Genomic DNA, 23,887 nt, shown 5'->3' with positions numbered 1-23,887 from the left:
CATCATATAAATCGTTATTTTATAATTCAATTTAGGATAGAGGATTCGGACATCTGATGGTAAGTGTTAATTACTTCCCAGAGCTACCAACCTTGAAAATTAAGATGTTATGTTCCTTGTGCCTGTAGTAAGACTCGCTCACTCACCATTTAAACCGATACAAAACAATTCACATCATTGTTACTTAGAGGTCGCAGACATGATGATACATATCAGACGATCTTAGAACTACAAAGGTCTACTAAAGAGAAGTTAATTAATTAATAGCATATATGTTCATCTGAGAGGTTAAATTATAATGAAAATCAAAATATACTTTCAGTCAAGTTGGCTTTTACAGGCACTTTTGAATCGTCATTTATCAACTATATTAAGTGAAGCTACCAACGGTTTGGAAAGTAGATTCTCTCGAGAAGAACCGACAAGAAACTCAGCACTTACTCTGTTTTAACATTTAAAAATACTGTTATATTGGTTAAATACAAATGTACATATATATGTAACGAAACCCTACTTGGAAGTCATCACGTATTAATTCTACGCTTTTTTATCATCTGTATTTTTTCTTTTTATTTTTTAAGCGTTCGGTAAGGGAATATATTTAAAAGATAATTAGCAGACTGTTAATCATTTCATATTTCTCTCGTGAAATTTTGAAATCCGACTTCATTATCACGTATAATTTCAATAAATCGTCTAAATTAAAATCGTTCCGGAACGTGTGGTCGTTTTTTATTACACAAGACTCGAAATTTTTTTCGTATTAAAAATTACTGAATAAATTGTTTTCTATATATCGTAACTTATTTAAATATTTGTCATAATATTATATTTAGATATATGTAAGAGAATACGATGTGGCCCCAAAGATAACTTCAGGCCACTTCGTCATTATGCTGCACAAAACAAACGTTAGCTGGGACGCAATTATCACGTACTAGATCGACAGTATCAGCAATTTAATTTAAAACGTTTTATTGTAATCATAATAAGTGATCTCATTATGTAATCAATATGAAGTGTACTTTATTATATTGCAACTGAATATTAACTATTTTATAGTAAATATAGTGTTATGAATAAATCAAATCAAGATAGATTCAAGTAGGCTTTTACAAGCACTGTTAAATCATTATATAACAGCTAAATAAAGTACCACTGGTTCAGAAAGTAGATTCTACTGAGAAGAACCGGTAATAATTTCAGTGGTTACTCTTTTTCAATATTTTGAAATACAAAGTAATTTTAGTTAAATATGTACAATAATACATGTATGTAATATATTCTGCCCGAATCTCAATAACTTATAATTGCATGGTTTTTTATCATCTTTATCTGACAATAAAATCGATGTCTTCGGAAAACATCAATTTTACAACAGGGATAACGTTTGCGTAACTATGAACACAAAATATTTGCTTTAGCGATAATTTAAGGTAATCCCAAACTTAGTTAAACTTGTTCTTCATTGTACCTGCCTATTGCAAGACGGTATGTATTAACAAGAGCGTTGTATAAGTTTTGATAATCATAATTACCTATATTATAAGTATAGCATGTATAGTATAGGGTAATATAGTTGAAAAATTAATCTTCAAATATCAAAATCACTTGAATCTCATCTTACAGTCCGGTATTGTAAAATATTCCTACAAAATATTCTTAATTAAAATATGTTCATAAAATCACGTTTTAATCGTCGAAGATTTGACGAAAAACCAGCAAAAAAAATCAGTACGATCAAAGTTACCCCTTCGTTCATTATAATTCCAGAGTAATCTCTCAAACATTTGCCGTTATCTAAATATTCTTATCTATGATATTTATATATTTATGTACGAGCTTGCTATTTGACATTCTATTAAACTAAAAACCTTGTACACATTTAAACCATACAAACGGTACCCCTTAAAGGTTTCTTTTCTGCGGTACAAGAAAAAAGATTCAGCACTTAATCTTTTCTGCCGCTCTATACATATCGGTAGGTACACGCCTCAGAATTACTTCCGACATATGTTTCCTCGTGATGTCTTTGATCCCCTCCGCGCACGAGACAAATTGTAAATACAAATTTAACTCTTAAAACACTTAGTGATTGCATTTGTAAAGTGAAATTTACTTGACATGTAATTTATTACATCTACGCTAACATTTGAGCTGTAACTCAAGTATTGAGATTAATTGTTTTAGATATACACACTAATATTATAAATAGGAAAGTAAATCTGTTTGTCTGTATTTCATGCTTCCACGACAAAGCTCTTGAATCAATTGAGATGAAATTTAGTACATAGTAAATTTAAACACGAGAACAGGACATTATGTTTTTATATTAACCCCTTGAGGGTGCATACCTGAGTATGGAAGTGCCGTGAAGTTTAATAAATTTCACGTAAGCCGCAGGATCAGTTAGTTTTGTTATAAATCCGTGGTTATATTTGTGTAATAAAACTGGAGAGCATCAATGAATTTCGAACACTGTCATTTCGAAGTGAAGCAAAATAAAACAAAGTCGCTTACTGTCCCTATGTTTGCTTAGATCTTTAAAATTACAATACAGATTTTGATGCGGTTTCTTTTAATAGATAGATTGATTCAAGAGGAAGATTTATATTGTATAATACATTCACTATATATTAGAGAAAAACAGATTATTTTAGTTTCTAAAGTTATGTCGTAAAACGTAGCGGTTTGTATTGTCTACTGATTGAAAAACTGTGACCATTGTCAGACACTCTGTAGTGTACTTAGTATCAGTAATACACCCGTGCGAAGCTGTAAGGTCGATAGTTATTATAATAAGCGTCTATCAATCTCACAAAATTTATGAAATCGTAAAACGAGTGTGTAATTACGGGGCACAGCTAGTGATATAGAGAATGACTCATACGAAACATCGCCGTTAATAGAAAACCTCGAGAAACTGGAGCGACATTAATCACATACAACACTTGTCTCGTCTTTACAAAAAGAACTTCTCACCGAACACCTCACTCCATTTATTCATCTCGCCTAATTAGATCACGTGACCTACACTCATCTTAGACTCGGAATTCTCTACTCAGACCCAATTATTACCTTTTGATTCTAGTTTCTGAATAGTTCTGGTATATTCTTAGAAATAATACAGGCAATTTTTTTTCTAAAGCTTCGTACTAATTGGTACTAATACTTGTTTTTTACTTTAAGTAGAGGCTTTGCCTAAGTGTTTACGATAAAAGTGGAGTCAGGATTAAGGTTGTAGCATTAGCAGCTTGTATTATATTGTTATCAAGGTTGTATAGCTTTTTTTCCGCCTCGTTGGTCTAGTGGCTAGATATAAGACCAAACCAAGACCGAAGTTGCTGGGTTTTTCTGCAGAAAATTTCTAAATAGCAAAGACTGTGAGTCGGAGGTTAAAGAACTTAATGCTGTTGATGTTGTGTGCTTGAGCTCTGGACTTTATTAGTCATGTGATATTTACCATCCCATTGGATTAAGAGAGTGAGTTTCGAGCGTGCACCCACTTGTGCAATATAGTCTCTTGTGTTGTTGGTTGTACTACCACATCGTATTTTGTAACTATGACATTCATCAATATCGCAATGTATTGATTAATCTATAAACAATCTATCTGCATTCTCGTTGGCAGTATCAGACGTATTGTCATTACGTTATAAGTACAAATAGTGCTTACCTTTGGTGCAATTTCTCTGGTCGAAATCCCCATTTTTTCGTGGTGTCGAAGCTGCACGGGATAGATGATTTGATAATAGTGTGATCCAATATTTCGAACCAGATCTTGGTTTTGACGGTACTCCCGTAATAGTCGCTCCACCTCTGCAAAAAAAAGAAGTTATTTCAATATATTTTCCAGCATAACCTAGTTATGATATGACTAAGCAGTTTGCAATCTATGGTTTGGATGGAATTTTAAGATAGGCACAAACGTCCTGGTTAAGGGATCTTAGTCAGCATAGCTGTCAACCATGAGTATTAATGGTGTTATTATTTCTTACAATTCTAATATCCACATGCAATGTTGGCACTAACAATTAGGCTAATCATTTTCTCGTCTATGTATTGTCATAAATAATTAAGCAAATCAACAGAATTCAACGATCGAAATAATTCGTGATGTAATCTTTTTCAACAATTGCCAAAATACTGGGTGAAATATAAAAACGAAAATCGTCTAAAATAAAACTCGAAGTAAAGTATGCGGTAGAATCTCGAAGTCTTATTTTTTTATTTTAACGAATTGATTGTCTTGGATTCCTTCCAAACTATACAACCTTTATACGAAATGGATTCCAATCAACCCGATCGGTTATACGGAAACTATTTATTACGTAATCTTGTATATATTATGTCGAGAATCATTGTTGAACCTTGATCTTCCGCAAGTTATGTTAATGTATTCAATTCAAGCTTCTTGTTCGATGCAAGCTAAAAGATTCTGGTTATTCAAGCTTCATTTATAAGTTAAGGTAAGCTGCTTTTTTATTTTAAAGTAAATATTTTGAAAGGCTTAAAATTTCAATAAAATACAAGGGATAATCTATTCAGTTCCTATAAAGTTTTCTCTATCGCTTTTGTTAATATAAAATATGAATAACATTGTTAGAAGCGGTTTTATTTAAGCTGCTTTGCATTTATAACGTCAGTAACACATCAGCCACTAAAAATATTTGAGAGGATATTAAACCCACTTCTATATTAACGGTTGAAAAATAACAAAGTGGTTTTTAGAGCGTTTTTTTATACTCAAAACCTTCAAGCCGTGCCATACCCAAAATTTTGGGTAGCCCTGTTTAAAATTGATTATAACATATGCAGAAAAAGTTTAAAATTGGTATGTCATTAATTTGGATGAGGTTTAATATTCAGTGTCAAAATATTTGACCTACAATTTTAATTGTGGGTGAACGTTAGGAAGGATGTTTTAATGTAAACTGTATCGCAATACATAACATTTCAAAAAAATCACGTTCCTCGTCTAACCTATTCTCACCATCGTCTTTAGCTTATGATATGGCATCGTTAGGTTTTGGTGTTAATCAAGGTTAATAGTTTTCGTCGAAAGATCTCACGTTTGTCTGAGTACCACGATCATTAGTTATTCTCCCGCCAGACATGCCTTTGTCTAAATTCAGTGACCTAATTACAATTCGCAAATCAAAAACGGGTCTCATGTTACCTTTAATGTTTGATATGAAATATACAAATAAATCATTAGTAGTCTTTCAATTTGGTGATTATCAATTGAGTTGTTTATGATTGTGTTTAGGCGTTACTAATTTAAATGTTTGTAATCGTTTTGTCGAAGAATTGAATATATACACAGTTTTTTTTAGTAATATTAGAAATATGCTGTTAATTTTTGGAACGAGCATCGCGCTAAAATCGTAAAAAAATAAAATTTGAAGATTTGTATCATTATATTAGTAAGTTAGAGAATGTTTATAAATATTTCCATACGAAATAATTTATCGTAGAGCTTTTCTTAAAAAAGGCTTGGCTATATATGTGGATGTATATTTAATTAAGTTTTACGTTCTAGCATATGGGTTACCTGATGGTCAATAGTTACCATTGCCTATAATGGCATAATGGCGATGGTGACTGTTGGTATGGTATGAAATATGATCCATTTCTTACAAAACCAAAACGCTAACCAAATTGGGAGATATGGTATGATGTTATATCCGTTTAGCGCGTAGTTACACTGGTTCACATAAAACCAACGGTTTTACATGCTTTCCTCGACATCAGAGAGTAAGCAATGCCCTTGATTGCAATTGAAAATGTAGTCTCAGAAAAACACAACAAATTCAGTATTGGTATTTCAATTGATATCCAACCAGCGTCTTAAAAACATAAGAGAGAATTTAAGTAGTCAAAAACTTTATTATAAGTGATAAAAGAGATCCAAGAACAAACACGTTTAACCATAAGATCACATTTGCTCGTCTTTCTTTTACAAAATAAAAAACGAATATGTCTCAACCGTGTAGCCTAGAATGCAATTGCAACTAAGTCCCCTTTATCATCGTCGTCAAAGCGTGGATATAAAATCTTTACGATGTTCTTAAACCGAACAATGGGGTCCGGATTGAAACTCATTTAGCACATAAGTGGCAATCGTGTTGAATCTACTAGCTGGTTTTACATGTTACTGGTATTTTTCATTGTTTTCAAGTTAACCAATTTATACTAGCTAGATCCGCATCAAACTAGTTTTATTTTTCTTTGTACCAATAAAATAAATTAGTCCAAAAATTTGCCTGTATAGAACAGAAACGACAGCCTGTAAATTTCCCACTGCTGGACTAAGGCCTTTCCTCTCTTTGAGGAGAAGGTTTATTCCACCACGCTGTTCCAATATAGGTTGGTATGGGTATTGTAACACATATGTGGCGGATTTTCTATGAAATTAGACACTTGCAGGTTTCCTCATGCTATTTTCCTTCACCGCCGAGTTCGAAATGAATTACAAACACAGATCAAGCACATGAAAATTCAGCGGTGCTTGCCCGAGTTTAAACTCATAATCATTGGTTAAGATGCATGCGTTCTAATCACTGGACCATCTCGGCTTGCCTCTGTGTGCGCTTCAATTGCAAACCCTAAAGATTTCCAATGACAATAAAATTGGGAAGATACTTTGTTGCCCTAATGCTAAACCACAATTAAATATACAAGTGTATTATGAAATAACAAGGCAAATTAAACTTAAGAAGTATCTCATGTAGCAAAGATACGAAAAACATATCTGAATATATAAAAAAGAAACTGATTGATGACGATAATCACCAAATTTATAACGCACGAAGATCCCCGATCATACATCAAAAACATATTCATAAATGAATTAAGAATCTCTTATCATTTTTGATAACCGAAATTGGGCGAAGAAAAATCTGGAAATTATTATAATATAAATTACAGATATGTGTGTCACGAAGATACTACTTGAAATCTTCGAGTACTAAATCCAATATGTGGATCTGTTTAAGTTAAATAAGGAATTTCTGGAGGACTTTCTGAGTAGATACCAAATAATTATCACAAATTCTACTGATGCAACTAGTGACCCGCTCCGGCTTCACACGGGTGCAATACTGATACTAAATATTCTAGAGACCAATTCTCTTTATTTACGACATCACATTATACTTCTTAAATTATTATCAGTGGTTTTTGACTACATTATTCATAAATAAATAAATATGAGACAGCATCACATACATTACTCTGATCCCAATGTAAGTAAATGTAGCACTTGTGTTAAGAAAAATCAGAAGTAACGACGGCACCACAAACACACAGATCCATGAAAACATAGAAAACTACTGATTATCGACTCCGCCGGGAATCGAACCCGGGACCTCGGAGTAGCGTACCTATGAAAACCGGCGTGCACACCATTCGACCACCGTGGTTTCTTATGTATTTTATAAAAATAAACTTACTCGCAAAATTAAAAACAAAACTATCTATTAAAAAAACCGCATCAAAATCCGTTGCGTAATTTTCAAGATCTAAGTTTACAAAGAAACAGACTTTGTTTTATACTATGTAATGATTATTTATATTTTTCAATAAATTGTAAAGATTAGCGTAAAAGTTATTGTTTGTGGATCTTTTATCCTAATTTATCGCTTTTGTGCGTTACTATCGGAGGGGACGGTACTTAGCCAGCGTCGTTGCGCAGGTAAGCCGTCACGGCGATTTATCAAGAACGATACTTATACCGTGACGCGGTTGACAGCGGGTAGGCGCTGGGTAAGTAGCGTAGCATTTATAGTACAGTTTTGAGCACGGGATCATAACTAATAAAATATTTTGTTAACAGGAAACATGCTATATATAATTTGGAATAAATAAAAATATAGTTTTTTTACGTAAATATTTTTGTATTGCTTTCATAAATTTCCATTTTGAATTGATTAAACCTATATGCATCGTGTATTCCAAGGGCGCGTCACCAGTTCAGCTGACGGAAACAAGAGCAAAGACAACGGTTTGGAAATACGTCACAAGGAAAAATGAACTAAAGCAATTGGCGGATCTAACATAATGCAAGGCATGGAAAATCAAGTGCGTTGCCATTCCTTAAGAGCTGTCCTCAAAGGTAGAGATTAATTCTTCATTATCATTAAATTAATGATTGTGTCGTTTAATGACAATAATTCACCACCAGTTGCAGATGTCAGTAATTGATTTAACGCAACTATCATTACACATTGTAACACTAATCAAGTGGGCGATGCAGACATCTCGAGATTGTGGTCAATCCTATTTGTATTATGTTAATTATTGTCTAATTACGATATTTTAATGATGACGTGTTAACATATATATTACTCGTGTAGTGTAGTATGCAGATTAAAAAACATTAACATATGATAGCAAGAAGATTCTTATATTTCGAGCCATTTGACATTTTACTAGCTGATTTTTTTTAAGCGAAGATCAATTTCGTCTCGATGGAAAGTGCCCCCTTTCTTCTGGTACGGTTAGAATTTTAAGCAAATATTTATCATAAGATTTAAAATCATCATGTGTGCCTACTGCCTGTAAACGCCTGTCGAAAAACTAATAAATAAATGAATATTTCGTGGTCGTATTCCGTTCAATAAAGTATCGATATGCATAAGGTCATAAGTCCTTATGCAAGTCTCACGTTAATTCATTGTCAAGATTGCAACAGATAGAAAAAAAATACTTTTGCATTAAAAATACAGATAGGCTGATATCACTGACTAAATTGGCACTGTTCTGTTTTATATAATAATTCGTATCTATTAAAAATATGGAATATTATTTATTAAGAAAATTAACGCTAGCGAAGATGTAAAATAAACGGTTAAGATACCCTCGTGTAACAAATAGAATCAACACTATTTCGTAAACATCCGCAATGCACGCTCAACACTATTAAATTGCGTTTCGTTGCCAACTCTTGTTAAGCCCTAGTGCTTCCTTTTTAGCCTAATTTGATGCATTTCTCGCTTCACGTTAAGTACACAGAGGGAACAAATACAAGAATACATGTCCTTGGAGTAATATTCCGTGTTTCGAAACAGCTGATGGCCTCAACACAACCCCAAAACATTTTCAGATAATATGACGTAGCATGTATCATTTATTTTTTAAATATTTTGTTTATTTCGACAAAAGTTGTACCCGTCGGAGTCATGAGGTAACTGTCAGCGTCACAACAGGTGGTATAACTGCGGTCAAATATGAATATATAAATCGAGAAACATAATTATGTATATCGTTTTGTGAAATAAAAATGTAATATGAAACGTGAAATGGTTTTCAAGCCAAAATAAGCTCTATCAGCCATTAAAAGCTATTATATTCAGTCATTGTCGACATTTGTATGTCTTCCGTGCCTCTGGCATTATGTTACATCAAAATAATTACAATTCGTCCATCCATCTACACTTTAGGGTATAAAATATCATTGTCAACAGGCAAAAAGCGCGCCATAATAAAACCAAATGGAGGAGGAGGAGTTACATTGTATCTCAACATAACCATAAATAGGAGGGTATATTTTGACACATTTCACCGCGACGAAAGGGTTTGTCCTAGAACCGTCAATCAGCAATAATTAATTTGCGGAACCCTCGAATACTAAATTAATAAGTGCCTATACCGGGTATTGACAGCGCTGAAATGTCATCAATTAAATCTTTTTTTGTTCTATCGCTACGGAATTTATTTTTAGACGTTAATAGACTTTGAATTTTCAAGCTTGCGTGTGTTTTGGACATGGGAGATACACACGCGTGATTGGTCTTTCTTCAATAATTTCTACCCAATTTCGTTTTTTTAATTAATTCAGAATTTGATGATGAATTTGTTTAATATGTAAAGAAAAATGTTTTCTTTTTTGTTTAATTTAAATTTCGCGCACCAACCGTCATCGAACGCACAGTGACACGACGAAAAAATTTTGTTAACCATGAAAAAGATATACTAACTAGTAGCTCGTGATCGTAAAAAGTAAAGTATCTTGTGATTGAGGACCAGACATTGTTTTGAATAACATTGAATGTCGTTTTATATCTTTTTCTGATATATTTTTCCTGTAAGAAGAGACTCAATAGTGTTTGACTAACTGTGTCGTTCTAATATAAAAAAATATCAGAAAAACTCTTATAAATATACTAGACTAATAGATATTCTCTGCTCCAGCATAAGTTTGCCGGCGAGACTTTTGAAATACCAAGCTGAGATGGCCCAGTGGTTATAACTCGTGCATCTTAACCGATGATTTCGGGTTCAAACCCAGGCAAGCACCACTATATATATGTGCTTAATTTGTGTTTATAATTCATCTCGTGCTCGGCGGTGAAGGAAAACATCGTGAGGAAACCTGCATGTGTCTAATTTCATCGAAATTCTGCCACATGTGCATTCCACCAACCCGCATTGGAACAGCGTGGTGGAATATGTTCCAAGCCCTCTCCTTAATGGAAGAGGAGGCCTTATCCCAGCAGTGGGAAATTTACAGGCTGTTACTTTACTTTACTTTACTAAGCTAGGAGGATACTGTTCATTCGCTTATAGGTTCTGCTTACGCTAAAAATCAATACTTTATTTTTAATTATTATATAATACCACGATTTTAGAATATAATCGATTAACGCATTTGTTCCTAGCATTAAAGCATCCGTGTTTTAATAGCTTTATATTCATTAAGAATATAAATTTGAAGTTATTAAACATCTTTTAAATAAAAAGGCACGACCAAGTTACGCCAAATGACGTGGAACATTGCTAGATACATTTGTACGGTTACTTGAGTACGATGTTACTTTACTGAACCTATTTTGTTTGGTCAAACAGGTGTGGGTGTAGCTTACAGATGATTCTCACATACGATTGCATTCGCTTTGAGCAAGTATATTCTTTAACACAATAAACTTATCTTATCATATAATCTCATGCATTTTAAGCTCTGCCGTGCTCTTCCATGGAACTATTCTATATATGAAGTGCCATAAGACGACTTCACTGTTACGCTAATTTGAAACGTATATCCTTTAATTTCTATCATCATTGGCTTGTTTAGTACGCCAAGGCAACTTCCTATTCGAATTTAAAACAGGAAAAGGTCTTAAGTAAATACACTCTATACCTAATTTAAGACTTAAAATAGATACATTTTATATATATTTTAAGACCTTTTACTTCTTTTGTTCACTTCAAGGAAGATATAATTCTATTTCATCCAAGAAATGTCACAGTTTGATATAAAAGGACGCAAGAGGTTTTGAATGTCATAATATTTTAAGGGCGCTTTCACGTCATAAATATTGAGATAAGAGCTCGCATTTTAATAAAAAGAGGGATACCAGTAAGGAGTGGGATTTCCAGCTTCTAAAATAATAATGTAATATTATTTATGTTATATTTTTTTGAAACATTTAATTTTTTTATTAATGTAAAGATCAAATAATGCTTTGTTAAGTAATATTATTTGAAACGGTAAGTTGTCAATGGAATGTAGATTATAAATTTAAAACGGTACTCCATGTTACTGAACCACAATATCGAGTTATTAAATGCTTGTATGATGCCTTTGATATAAGATTAAATGTTAACATTATTTGAAAAGTTTCACCAAGCTGTTCATTGTTTCGATTGTTGAAATACAGCTTTACGGTTATATTTGGAAAATAGTTAGTCGCCGCTGGAATACCGCGGTTTGTTCTCGCAGATTAGAAACTAAAACAGAAACTCATCCTTTGATCCTGCATTTATTATATTATCTGTGGGATTTCTACTTTTAAAGTACCACTCATGACTATGTACTGACTGTCTACTTCGTTTACGACTACGGAATGTAAGGTTCTGAGATCAAAGTCTTGTTGGGGCGAATAAAAAGATATTGGGTTTTTCCTTCAATTATTTTTAGTAGCGAAACCTAGTTTGGAAGATGGCAATGTTTACATTCCCTTACGTCAAACATCATGTATACAGGTCGTCATGCAATTAAACTTTTATTATGATGATGGTATTTTCATGGGATTCAGAATCTGTTCGAAAAAGCCATTATAATAAAATCATCGCGACATTTCCAACGACATAGAACTCTTTTTTTAAACAAATCATAAATAAATAAATATTGAACAACAACTCTGATCCCAATGTAAGTGGCTAAAAAACTTGTGATATGGAAAATAAGAAGTAACAACGGTACCGCAAACACCCAGACCCAAGACATACAAACATAGAAAACTAATAAACTTTTACTACATCGACTCGGGCCGGAATTGAACCAGGGACATCTCAATGGCGTATCCATGAAAAACGATTTATATACTCGACCACGTCGTTTTAAGTAAGTAAAAAGTAAGTCATACACAATTCCTTTTTAAGACAAATTTGCAGGTTTCTATTCTATGCAATTAATTTCGTTATTAGATAAGCGTACAATTTTATCTCGACACAGGAGACTGATGTACTATAGCAGAATACTTTTATTATTCAGTTTTGTATTTCAAAAACTAAGAGTACGCATGTGAGATGAACCTGCTGAATTGTGCTCACGGGTCTGTTGTAATGACCTCATTGCTTTGTGACCCAAAACATCAGGTCGGTGACAATTTTTTAATATAACATCACGTTTCATTTTAGTGAAGTAATGGCGCCGAAATATTTCAACGTCCAAACTTAATGAAAGAAATATTATTGAAATGACAGTTGTTAAGTTTTTGTAATGAGTTTTGGTTTATTTTCGAATTTCGCACTTGCGTCTAATTGGTGCAGATTGTAAGCGTTCAAAAATATGGATATCAATTCGACTTTTTTGAACACATGTTTATTTATGCGTTTGCCAGTTGAAAACTGATTTTGATCGTACATGATTATTCCGATATCCTATATTAATCGTCGTTTCACCCGTTCCTGCTGCTGAGTTAAAAAAAAATTAAAACAATTTTAGTTTTGATAATAGTAACTTGCAAAGGGGGTATTTAGACCTATCAGACAATAAATACATCTTTGTTAATTTGTGTTCATATTGATTTGGTACATACAGCAACTATATTTTCGAGACATATCCCTCTACATTTATATATAATTTATTTAAAGTATATAATATAACTTTATACGACTTATATAAAAGGGCTGACCCTACAGCATAAGTATTACACAGACGTACATTCATAATCATAGTCGTAATATTTACAGATATCTCAAATGAAAAATAAATTTCTAGAAATTTTCTCGATTTAAAATCAGTCGCAACAATTTCATTTTCACTCATGCATCCGATTAAATTTCCATCGAAATATGCTTTCCAAATGCATTTGACAGTCCGTTACCAAGATGGCGGCCGTGCGCCCCAGTTGTACGACACAATAGTTGTAGTATTAAACCTGACTGTTCCGAATTCTACGTTACGCTCTGATAAATATAATTATTCTAAACGCGAAGATTTGTTCAACCTTTGCCTGACTTGGATATTCTTATAATTATTTGTTATATTCAGTCAACATAATAATAATAAATATACTTTATTGTACACCGAAACAAAAAAATACAAGAAGTAACAACATTTTTGGGGATCTTTATCCAAATGTTGGGAATAAAAGATTGAATGATGGTACGGAAATATATCATAGATGGAAATTAAAATATATGTGTTCGCAAAGGTTATATCATCAGAAACCTGCATTAGTAAGTAGTAAAACATAATACATAAAATATATGTATTATGTTTTACTTGGGTATAGCTTTAAATTCGGTTTCAATAAAAATATATATATTTTACAATCTATAGATATTTCGGTATTGGCGCTGAAATATCTTTTTGGAGATTGCTCACCGCTTCATTAAAGATTTCAATTGAAAAACGAACCGCTTTAAGAAAAGACTAAAAAGCGACGAAAGTTTTTTACAATATAAAATTTGATAAATAATATGTTAAACAGTAAGATTTAAAAGTATATTTGATCCAACTGAAGCCATGACTGTAAGCTACTTCCTAAATAAATTAGGTTCTAGATTCCAAAGACACTGTGATAATTGAATTAAAAATGCTCGAGTACAATTTATACTTTTTCAATAATCAGAATCCAATATTAATCCTATTTAAATCATTGCACATACGAGCTCAAATAACCCGTAGCGTGTGTTGGATTAAGAGATAAAAGCAGGAACGGACAACGTATATAAGCATACAGACATTTTACCGTATTTTTAACCTTTTTAAGGGCGGGCTCTTTAACTAAATAACGTTATATAAATACATGATACATTGTTGTATATATAGTGTTCGTTTTTTAAATAGAGTTACGTTTTGTATTATAAAGTCGATAAATATCATAAAACAAAAACGTTTTCTGTGTACGTTTTGTTTCTGATATTTTCTTTTAAACCTTTAATAGATTTTGATTTGGTTTTCACAAATATAATGTTAAAACAGTTATTTTTTTATTTGAATTAATTAGCGATGGACAAATATTGATCTTATTTCCACAATAAAATTGAGACTCAAAACAATTTTAATATTCAGAATGATCTTTTACGACCTACTTATAAAGACTAAATGAATTATATTTACTTAATTTCTTGTCAAGCGCACGTTTCATTTTCTGTATTAATAAATTCGCACACATGCGAAGTCAGGGTTCACCACTACTAAATATTTTACCGCTATCGTACTTTTATAGCCAATATAATATAATTTATTATATTATAAGAACTTAGTTTCTTGTCGGTTTTTTTAGCAGACATTTATAACCCATGGTAGCTTAATATTTAATCTATACATTTAATAAAATTGGAGTGTCTGATTGTAATGTTAAAGAAGCCTTTATTTACTCAATGTAAACGTATCAATATACGGTACATATACTAAAATAATATTATTTACAATTTTTGTCGGTCTGTCTGTCTGTTTGTTCCGGTTAATCTCTGGAACGGCTGAACTAATTTTGACGGGACTTTCACTGGCAGGTAAGTTATATAATAGGGAGTAAATTATTCCACGATATTTTTTTTGTTAAATTCAAACGTGTACAAGGTCCGGGGCACAGAATAATGTATAAAATTGCGATTCAAAAAAGCTAATGAAATTTGTTTTGTGTTTACTAAGATTTCTTATTTAATTTATCAGTGCGCGCTAATAGGATACGAGAACGTATAGAATATCATTCAATTTACAAAATTCCTTTCAACGATCGACGTCACCGCTGCAAAATAAACAAATTTCAGTTGTACTTGTCTGGATTTGTATTAACAGTCTCAATTATAAGATTCACACACTGTAACTACTGGTTGATCTTAGCCCTTTTTATGTTTTCACCATTAAAATATTAAATATCATGTTATATGGTTAGTGCAAATTTACCCTAAGGAGTTAAGTATTTAAACATAATTGACGACCTATGTGGTCGAGTGGTGTGTACAGCAGTTTTAATGGGTACGCCACTCCGAGGTCCCGAGTTCGATTCCCAGCCGAGCCGATGTAGATTATCATTAGTTTTCTATGTTGTCTTGGGCTGGGTGTTTATGTACCGTCATTACTACTGATTTTCCATAACACAATTGCTTCAGTTACTTACATTGGGATCAGAGTAATGCATGTGATGTTGTCTCATATTTATTTATTTATTTATTGTAATATCATTATAAACTGGCCATGGATTTAATTTAATCCTCACTTTGATAAGCATTGACCCGATTCTACTTTCATTATGGTAATGTATTGACAATAAATGAAAAAGATTTAGTAATATTTCAATAAAACCTTATAATACGATCGTATATAAATGAAATATAGGGCGCGTTCACACAGCAACGGTAACCGCAGCTGTTGTGGTAACCGCAGCACCCGTGTTTAACGATTATATGAGAACACAAAACTAAATAAGCGGTTAGACTGTGTATGAATTTAAATGTCACAGTGATATTAAATTATACTTTTATTATAATTAAAGTACATAATTAAATTTAATCATATGTAAACACATGTTTATATTTCAGATAGGTAAGAGAATTGGCAAATAGGCTAATGATTGGTGACCATTGTTCAAAGACATTGGAGCTTTAAGAAATGTTTATGATTCATCATATCACCAATAAGTCAACCTTGGGAGTTAAGATATCCTTTGTACATGAAGTTAAATATGCTCAGTCACGATTAAGCCCCGAAGATAATATGTAAATATAAATATAAGATTAGTGTAGTCAGTGTCTGTGATAAGTAAGTAGTATGTTTATATGTTAAGACCATTTCACCACCAATGACGATTTCTGTAAATATTTCTAATATTTTATTCCTATACTTTAATAAAACACCGTTTCCATACGTATATTCAGAGAAGTACTGACGAGAAGTCTAGTTACGATTGATTATATCAGCTAGTTAATTCATTACAACTTAATACGTTTTTATTCTAACTCCAAACGTGATATATCAGGTACAAAGGGTCGCTGAAATTATCAAGACTCTTTAAGCTCGTATTGACTTCGTAATCAATCAATCATAATAATATATGTTATAAGGACAAATATTATAAAATAAATCTTCACACAATCGTAGCAATCAGACGCTCGTACATCGCAGCGGCGCGTCACATCCGTCTGATACTACCCTATGATAGCTCGTCTCGGATGATTCAATTAAGCCGTCATCCAATTCCATTAAAGTTTGAAAGCGTATTCATGGGAAGTAAATCTTTTGTAATGCGGCACCGCCCGTCGCTACGTGACTAATTGTGTGTCATCTCGATTGCAATGTAATGGGTCATAGATTAATATGTCAGGGTAATTTTCAGTTCTACGGAGCTGTGGAAAGAAGGAAATGTTCGTATCAACGTTGAAATATCTATCGGAGAAATATACGAATATGTGAAAAACTGACTGCATAAAGTGACGCTTTAGTGTGTGCATATAGTAGTACTACAGGATTCCAAAAATCGTTCACATTTTTATTTATATGAAAATTATATTGCCACCTTTTTTTGATAATTATGAGATTATGATATATTATTAATATCTTACATATATCAGATAATATTTAATATAAGTTTCTTTTTCATTATCATTAATCAAAACATTGTATCCGTGTCTTAAATTATTTTTAAAGAATTTTTATTCTTGAATATATTACGATGGAAAAACTTTAATCAAATAGTTATTATTAAAATAAATAGTTATTTTATGTTAAAATGATTTAAAAAATATATGAATACACTCACATTACACGCCCCGAAGCCTCTATACAGTAGTATCATTTTCATTAATATGGCTTGTATTTAAGAACTGCGTATTTTATATATCGCTAGCGACCCGGCTTCGCACGGGTGAAATACTCATATATACCTACTAAATGTACTACAGAAATGATTTATTTGCGAAATCACTTTAGAAACTTCTACAATTATCAGTATTTCTTTACTATATTGTCTGTTACATACAAAAACCTTCCTCTTGAATCACTCTATCATTTAAAAGAATCCGAATCGAAATCCGTTGCGTAGTCTTAAAGATCTAAGCATACATATGGACAGACAGTGATAAGCGACTTTTTTTATATTATGTAATGATAACTTATATGATAACAAAATTAATTTCAATCATAATGCTTGTTCTTCAAACATATTATTTTAAAGTATATTTTATGCATATATTAAAAGTATTTAATAAGCTCGAATTGTTTTAAAATCGTGTAAACACTAAAAGACAAAGCGATAACGTGTTTTAACGACTGTCATCGTTTATTTAAAACTCATTGTGATTTTATCCGCAGTCTGCTCATTTCGTTTATAATTTTCACTTAAAATACAAATTTGTATTAAAAGCCTGGTCGGTGGAGGATCTGGTGTTGAGAAATCTTTATTCCACGATTTTTCACTGGTTTTGTAGCGTTATACGAAAAGAGTACGAGTGCTACAATACACTATTTGATCGTATAAAGTAAGGTAAAATAACAGCCTGTAAATTACCCACTGCTGGGCTAAGGCATCCTCTTCTATTAAGGACCCTCTCCTTTAACCTTCTCCTTGGCAGAATTTCAATGAAATTAGACACATGTAGGTTTCCTCACGTATTTTCCTTTACCGCCGAGCACGAGATGAATTGTAAACACAAATTAAGCACATGAATCAGCGTTGCTTGCCTAGGTTTGAACCCGCAATCATCGGTTAAGATGCACGCGTTCTAACCACTGGGCCATCTCGACTTACTCTCGACTTTGATCGTATGACGCCTTCATTTTCATATTACGTAACACAATGTGTGTAACGCGGTTGGAAAAAAGTATAATCAAAGTCAAGTCTAAAAGCATTATTTCAGAGCATGCTAGTTTGTAAACTATAAAAGAGTATGCTCTTAAAATAACAATAGACAAAAAAAATATTAATTTTATTTTTTTAACAGACCAAGGGGATCCGGAAGGAACCTACAACTCTGATGGCTCGAAAATCTTTGAGAAATACTTCAGCGTCTAACAGTTATTCTCATAATAAAGATTTATTTTTTAAATAGTATCTCTAGTGTTTCGGTTTCTTAAATAATATTTTACATCACTAAATACATGATACCATAATTTTACTTATAAAATTTGAGCATGCTAATCTTGGGTGTGCTAGATAAAAGCATGGTTGTCCAAACACGCAGAGTACACGCACACGCACACTCACACGCACGAGGAGCATGCTAGTAACGAGCATGTCCAGGTAAAACATAAATTTTCGATTTATTTGAATAATAAAATATATCACAGAGAGCTGTTGTATGTGATAATCGTTATAAAATTTCGTATAAGTATTTCAACAAGTGATTAATAGTCTCGCTTAATTACGCTTAACCTCGGAACGCTTGAAGCGCTTTGTTTCATAAATCGCTCGCCGATGAATAAGTGTGTAAATATATTTTTTAAACAATGCCTTAACCGACATTGTTCGCGGATGACACTTGAGGAATGCTGGTAATTTTAACAATAATGACTTGAGCGTGAGTCGCGATAATGACGTGGTGTGCGAATGAAGATTGAATGACTTGCAAGTCAAGAAAGTGGATGCATTCACTCTCTGCGTGTAAAACCGGCCAAACAAGGCACACATACTTCAACATAAAAAAAGAAAGTAAAGTAACAGCCCGTAAATTTCCCACTGCTGGGCTAAGGCCTCCTCTCCTATTGAGGAGAGAGTTTGGAATATATTCCATCACGCTGTTCCAATACGGGTTGGTGGAATGCACATGTAGAATTTCGATAAAATTAGACACATGCAGGTTTCCTCACGATGTCTTCCTTCACCGTCGAACATGAGATGAATTATAAACACAATTAAGCACATATATATATAGTGGTGCTTGCCTGGGTTTGAACCCGAAATCATCGGTTAAGATGTACGCGTTCTAACCACTGGGCCATTCATCAATGAAACATTTAAATATAGAATGCAATTTAAATGCGAATGAAAAAAAAAATAACAAAATTAGTACTTATATTTTCGAAACGTTCAACCACCTCAACCGTTTCTAGAAAATAAAACCCTTGGCGGATCTCCTACCGTCCTTTTTTACAGTAATTAAATTTGAGCTTCTTTGTAGACTTGAAATACCTTAATATTTCATTAGATGAAGCTTTATGAGAATGCAAATACAATGAAGCGTCTAATACCTTAAGACCAGAATACACGGAGCGACTTACCAACTAGGTTCTGTTTATGATATTAATTTGTTAAAATGCGAGAAACTGTATATATTTAATGACCAAATAAGTATATCTAAGTAACAATATATACTATAACGTGTTACCTATCTAGAGGTATAGCTATACATAGTTCATATATTTGGGATGTCTTTTCTGATATCTCCAATAATTAATCATCCTTATATTATTCCTCAAATCGTATAAAAATCTGTTCGCTAGTTAAGTAAAAATATTGATTATAAAAATGAATGTTCGCAATGTATAAAGAACATAAATAAAAGAAAAGAAAAGTACCTATCTATACACTTATATCTGAAACTACTCAATTAGAGGTAAAATTTGAGTTACAGATATCTTATTAAATTATAAAACCTATTTATCGAGTCTTGGGATTGTATACTTTCAACTGACAGACTAACGGATGTTAGTGAGAAAGTTTTGACAAAAAAAGAAAAAAAAATGTTATTGACCTGACTTGGAGTTTGAACCAAGAAACTCGGAATCTTTGGCCTTATATAGCCTCTAGATCAAAGAGAATATTATAAAGTAGTAAAATTTATGTCATTACCAGTTATGAATAAATTTGTTTAGCTAATGAATGAATGATATAACGTTAGGTTACATTCCGCTAGAACAGCGAGCACGGCCGCGCATTCCCGGGCCGAGCACACCGCAGATGACGCTTGCATTATGCATGCCTCGCATTTAGTGATAACGCATTCACATGGTACATGATATTGTTATTGGAACGCTTGGAAATCGAGTCGGTTGTAGTTCGCTCGGCGCTGAACACGATTCGCTTAGCGTTGAATTAGAATAGCTTAAGAGTTATCGCGCTTGTTCTAACGGTAAGTACGCTTTCATTGGATACCGGATTGTACTTGAATGTGTTTAAACTTTTGAATTGTAAGCGTGTTAAAAAATTTAATTCACTGAGACGTACAAACGTTACGGAAAACAATGATTTTTATGTGTACTCGTGTACAGTACAAAACTAAATCATAAAGATAACCTTATGATAATATGTATGTTGAATTAGTAAAAACTTCTATATTTACGTAGTTATTCATAGAATTCTTGACACTGGTTTTGGGTAGTAAAATCTTTCATAACACAATCTGTACGCTTTCTGAGACCACATTATGGACTTTGTCGACTATATATCTTGGTTTTGCGTTATAAAAACGCACGCTTGTAAAAAAGTTACAAAATATTTTGTAACGTTACGGGCTTTTTAACATGACATACAAATATATTACTTATAAAATAAAATAATATCAATCTTTGTTGTTAAAATTTTGATCAACTGAATCCCATTTATCAAACTGTAAACTAACTATTCTACCGACAATCGATAAAATAGTTAGTTACACTTAGTATTGTTCTGTTCGATTTTGAAGGGCGACTGAGTCAGTGTAACTACAGGCAAAGGACACAACATCTTAGTTCACAAGGTTCTTGGCGAACATATATGTAAATATATGTGCGTTTGTAAATTAACATTGCTCACAACATTCAATAAAATATATACATAACAAATTAAATAAATTATACATATGCGTTTATACAAGAGCTGAGATGGCCCAGTAGTTAGAACACGTGCAACTTAACTGATGATTGCGGGTTCAAACCCAGGCAAGCACTAATATATATATGTACTTAATTTGTGTTTATAATTCGTTTCGTGCTCGGCGGTGAATGAAAACATCGTGAGGAAACCTGCATCTGCCTAATTTCGAAATTCTACCACATGTGCATTCCACTAACCCGCATTGGAATAGGTGGTGAAATATGTTCCAAACCCTCTCCTAATTAGGAGAGGAGGCCTTAGCCCAAAAGTGGGAAATATACGAGCTGTTCCAATTAAATAAATTATACATGTGCCTGATTCACAATACCTAACCGGCGAAGCCAGGCTCAACATTGTAAACTTTACAAATATTGTATGAAAAATGCGAACGCTAACCTCACAAAACTTTCCGTTATAAAATTCATGGAAATTAACTTTAAAGTAACTCTATAAGTCTCAATTACCTCATAAAGGCTTCGGATACGGTTCCGTAATGAAACTTTTTTCAGGGCAATTAGGGTTGCTTGAGGAAAACCTAAAGACGGTAACTCTTCGCTCTTTTATAGTTACAGTATAATTATTAATTTAAATGCACTTCAGAACTTAACATATTAAGTAAAATAATCTAAATATTAATAGGAATTTGTTTTCTTCGATAATAAAATGCTATTTACTACAACATTAATATTATATTGCAACTCCTTTATCTCAGAAGGACTGTTTTAATTTAGTTCTTGGATTTGAATAACAGGTATAAATTTTCAGAGTAAAGATTAAATGTTAATAAAATGTTTTACGTTTATAAAAACGCCCTCACCTTGTGTTTTTGAATATGAAACGATTATAGCTTGTATTTGTAGCTTAATAATATTTCAAGCTATGGGAGATTATATAGCGTTTAATACCTATTGCACTTGGTGGTAGAGCTTTGTGCAAGCCCGTCTGGATAGGTACCACCCACTCATCAGTTATTCTACCGCCAAATAACAGTACTCCGTATTGTTGTGTTCCGGTTTGAAGCGTGAGTGAGCCAGTGTAACTACAGGCACAAGGGACATAAAATCTTAGTTCCCTAGGTTGGTGGCACATTGACGATATAAGGAATAATTAATATTTCTTACAGCTTCATTGTCTATGGGTGATGGTGACCACTTTCCATCAGGTGGCCTATATGCTCGACCGCCAACGTATACCATAAAAAAATCGGTTTAAATTTGACAAAGATAGTAAAAGAATGGAGCATGTTACAGCGATAGCAATTGTGTTATTAATTACGTTATTTTAAAATAAATTGTTGTACCATACTCATTTATTTTAGTATCAATCAAATCAAGGGTTAGTAGAATACAAATTCAGCAAGAAGTATACGAACTAGAACTTCAAATTCTCATTTTGTTAACCTTTCTAAATATCGAGTCAGGGTGACTTAGTATTTTGTAAACGTGAATCTCAGCCACAAATAATTATCCAATTTTACTTAATATGTTTTAGCTCATGTCAGACTTAGTTGTGAAGGATACAACGTGAGCAAAGCTGTATATTTCACGTGAGAAATTCCACCACATGCGAACTTACCAACCCGCATAGCAATAGAAGAATAAGTTCATTAAAGATCTTCTGCTAAGCTGAAGTGACCTCAGCCTAACAGTAGAGAGGCTAATAAGTTTTAAGTTAAATATAAGTATACTCTCACCAATATTCAAGGGTTCTGAGATGTTATATCTGTGAATATGACTGACAACTCTCAAATTGATACTTATAGAAAGTAGAGCTTAAATAATTCCTAGGTCTTGGTTTAGTTCAATTAGATGAACTAGCAAAACATTTTCCTTAGGTTTTACTCAAATATTAAAAAAAGCAAATTTTTAGATTTCAATAAATACAGATATTTATAAATACATTTCGAAGAAACCTTTCACGTGGAATACAATATAATCAAAACAATTCGTGTTTCTTTTGTTTTAGGAAATGGATCTCGATGTTTCCATTAATTTATATTCACGAATATTACCGACGAATACTTTCCTCCTTCAGACAATTAGCATGAATACCACGCGAGTGATGGAACATTAAGATTTTCATCGTAGCACTTATCTTTTACGTATTCGGAAAATATATTTTACGTTCAAAACCATGTGATAATTATTCTGTAATTTTAAATCATCAAGATTCGTTTTATGTTATGAATTACGAGAACCAATTGAGACGACAAGCATGATTTTGTTGTGATTATACATTTTTATTTAGAATGTTAATGTTTTTTATGCTGGCCTATATAATACATCCAAACATATACTAAACTGCCATAAAAAATCTCATTTATATCGCTTTTTTGCAGACAAAGATAATAATTATTAATAGTTCATAAAAACTAATATGGACGATTAAATTGCAATAAAGTTGATCTACTGCCTTTTAAATATTCGATTCAAATTCGAAACTTTAATACTCGGTATTTTAATTCCATAATCTGATTTTAAACATACTTACCATCTGATTTATTTTCTTCGTGTTGGTCACCTGAAACAAAAAGGAAGACGATTTAATTATATATTGACGACAACTATAATATTTAAACATAACAAATAATTTACAGTTTTGTGGCTACTGCTAAACATGCTTTACGGTAGTACTTTCATACAGGC

General features: G+C 32.5%; 1 protein-coding gene across 9 annotated transcripts in view; it reads right to left on the bottom strand.

Annotated features, from left to right (window-relative positions):
• LOC124533590 (disintegrin and metalloproteinase domain-containing protein 23) overlaps positions 1-23,887 on the bottom strand; it is a 522,035-nt gene that overhangs the window by 192,884 nt on the left and 305,264 nt on the right. For all 9 annotated transcript variants that reach the window (XM_047108967.1, XM_047108975.1, XM_047108969.1 and 6 more), the window contains 2 exons: positions 23,733-23,762; positions 3,677-3,819 (listed from right to left, as the gene is read on the bottom strand). In XM_047108967.1, the coding sequence (XP_046964923.1) occupies positions 3,677-3,819; positions 23,733-23,762 (173 nt within the window). The remainder of the gene's footprint in view (positions 1-3,676; positions 3,820-23,732; positions 23,763-23,887) is intronic.

This window comes from Vanessa cardui, chromosome 11 (assembly GCF_905220365.1).
Source record: "Vanessa cardui chromosome 11, ilVanCard2.1, whole genome shotgun sequence".
NCBI lineage: Eukaryota > Metazoa > Arthropoda > Insecta > Lepidoptera > Nymphalidae > Vanessa > Vanessa cardui.
This window is presented reverse-complemented; position numbering and strand designations above follow the sequence as displayed.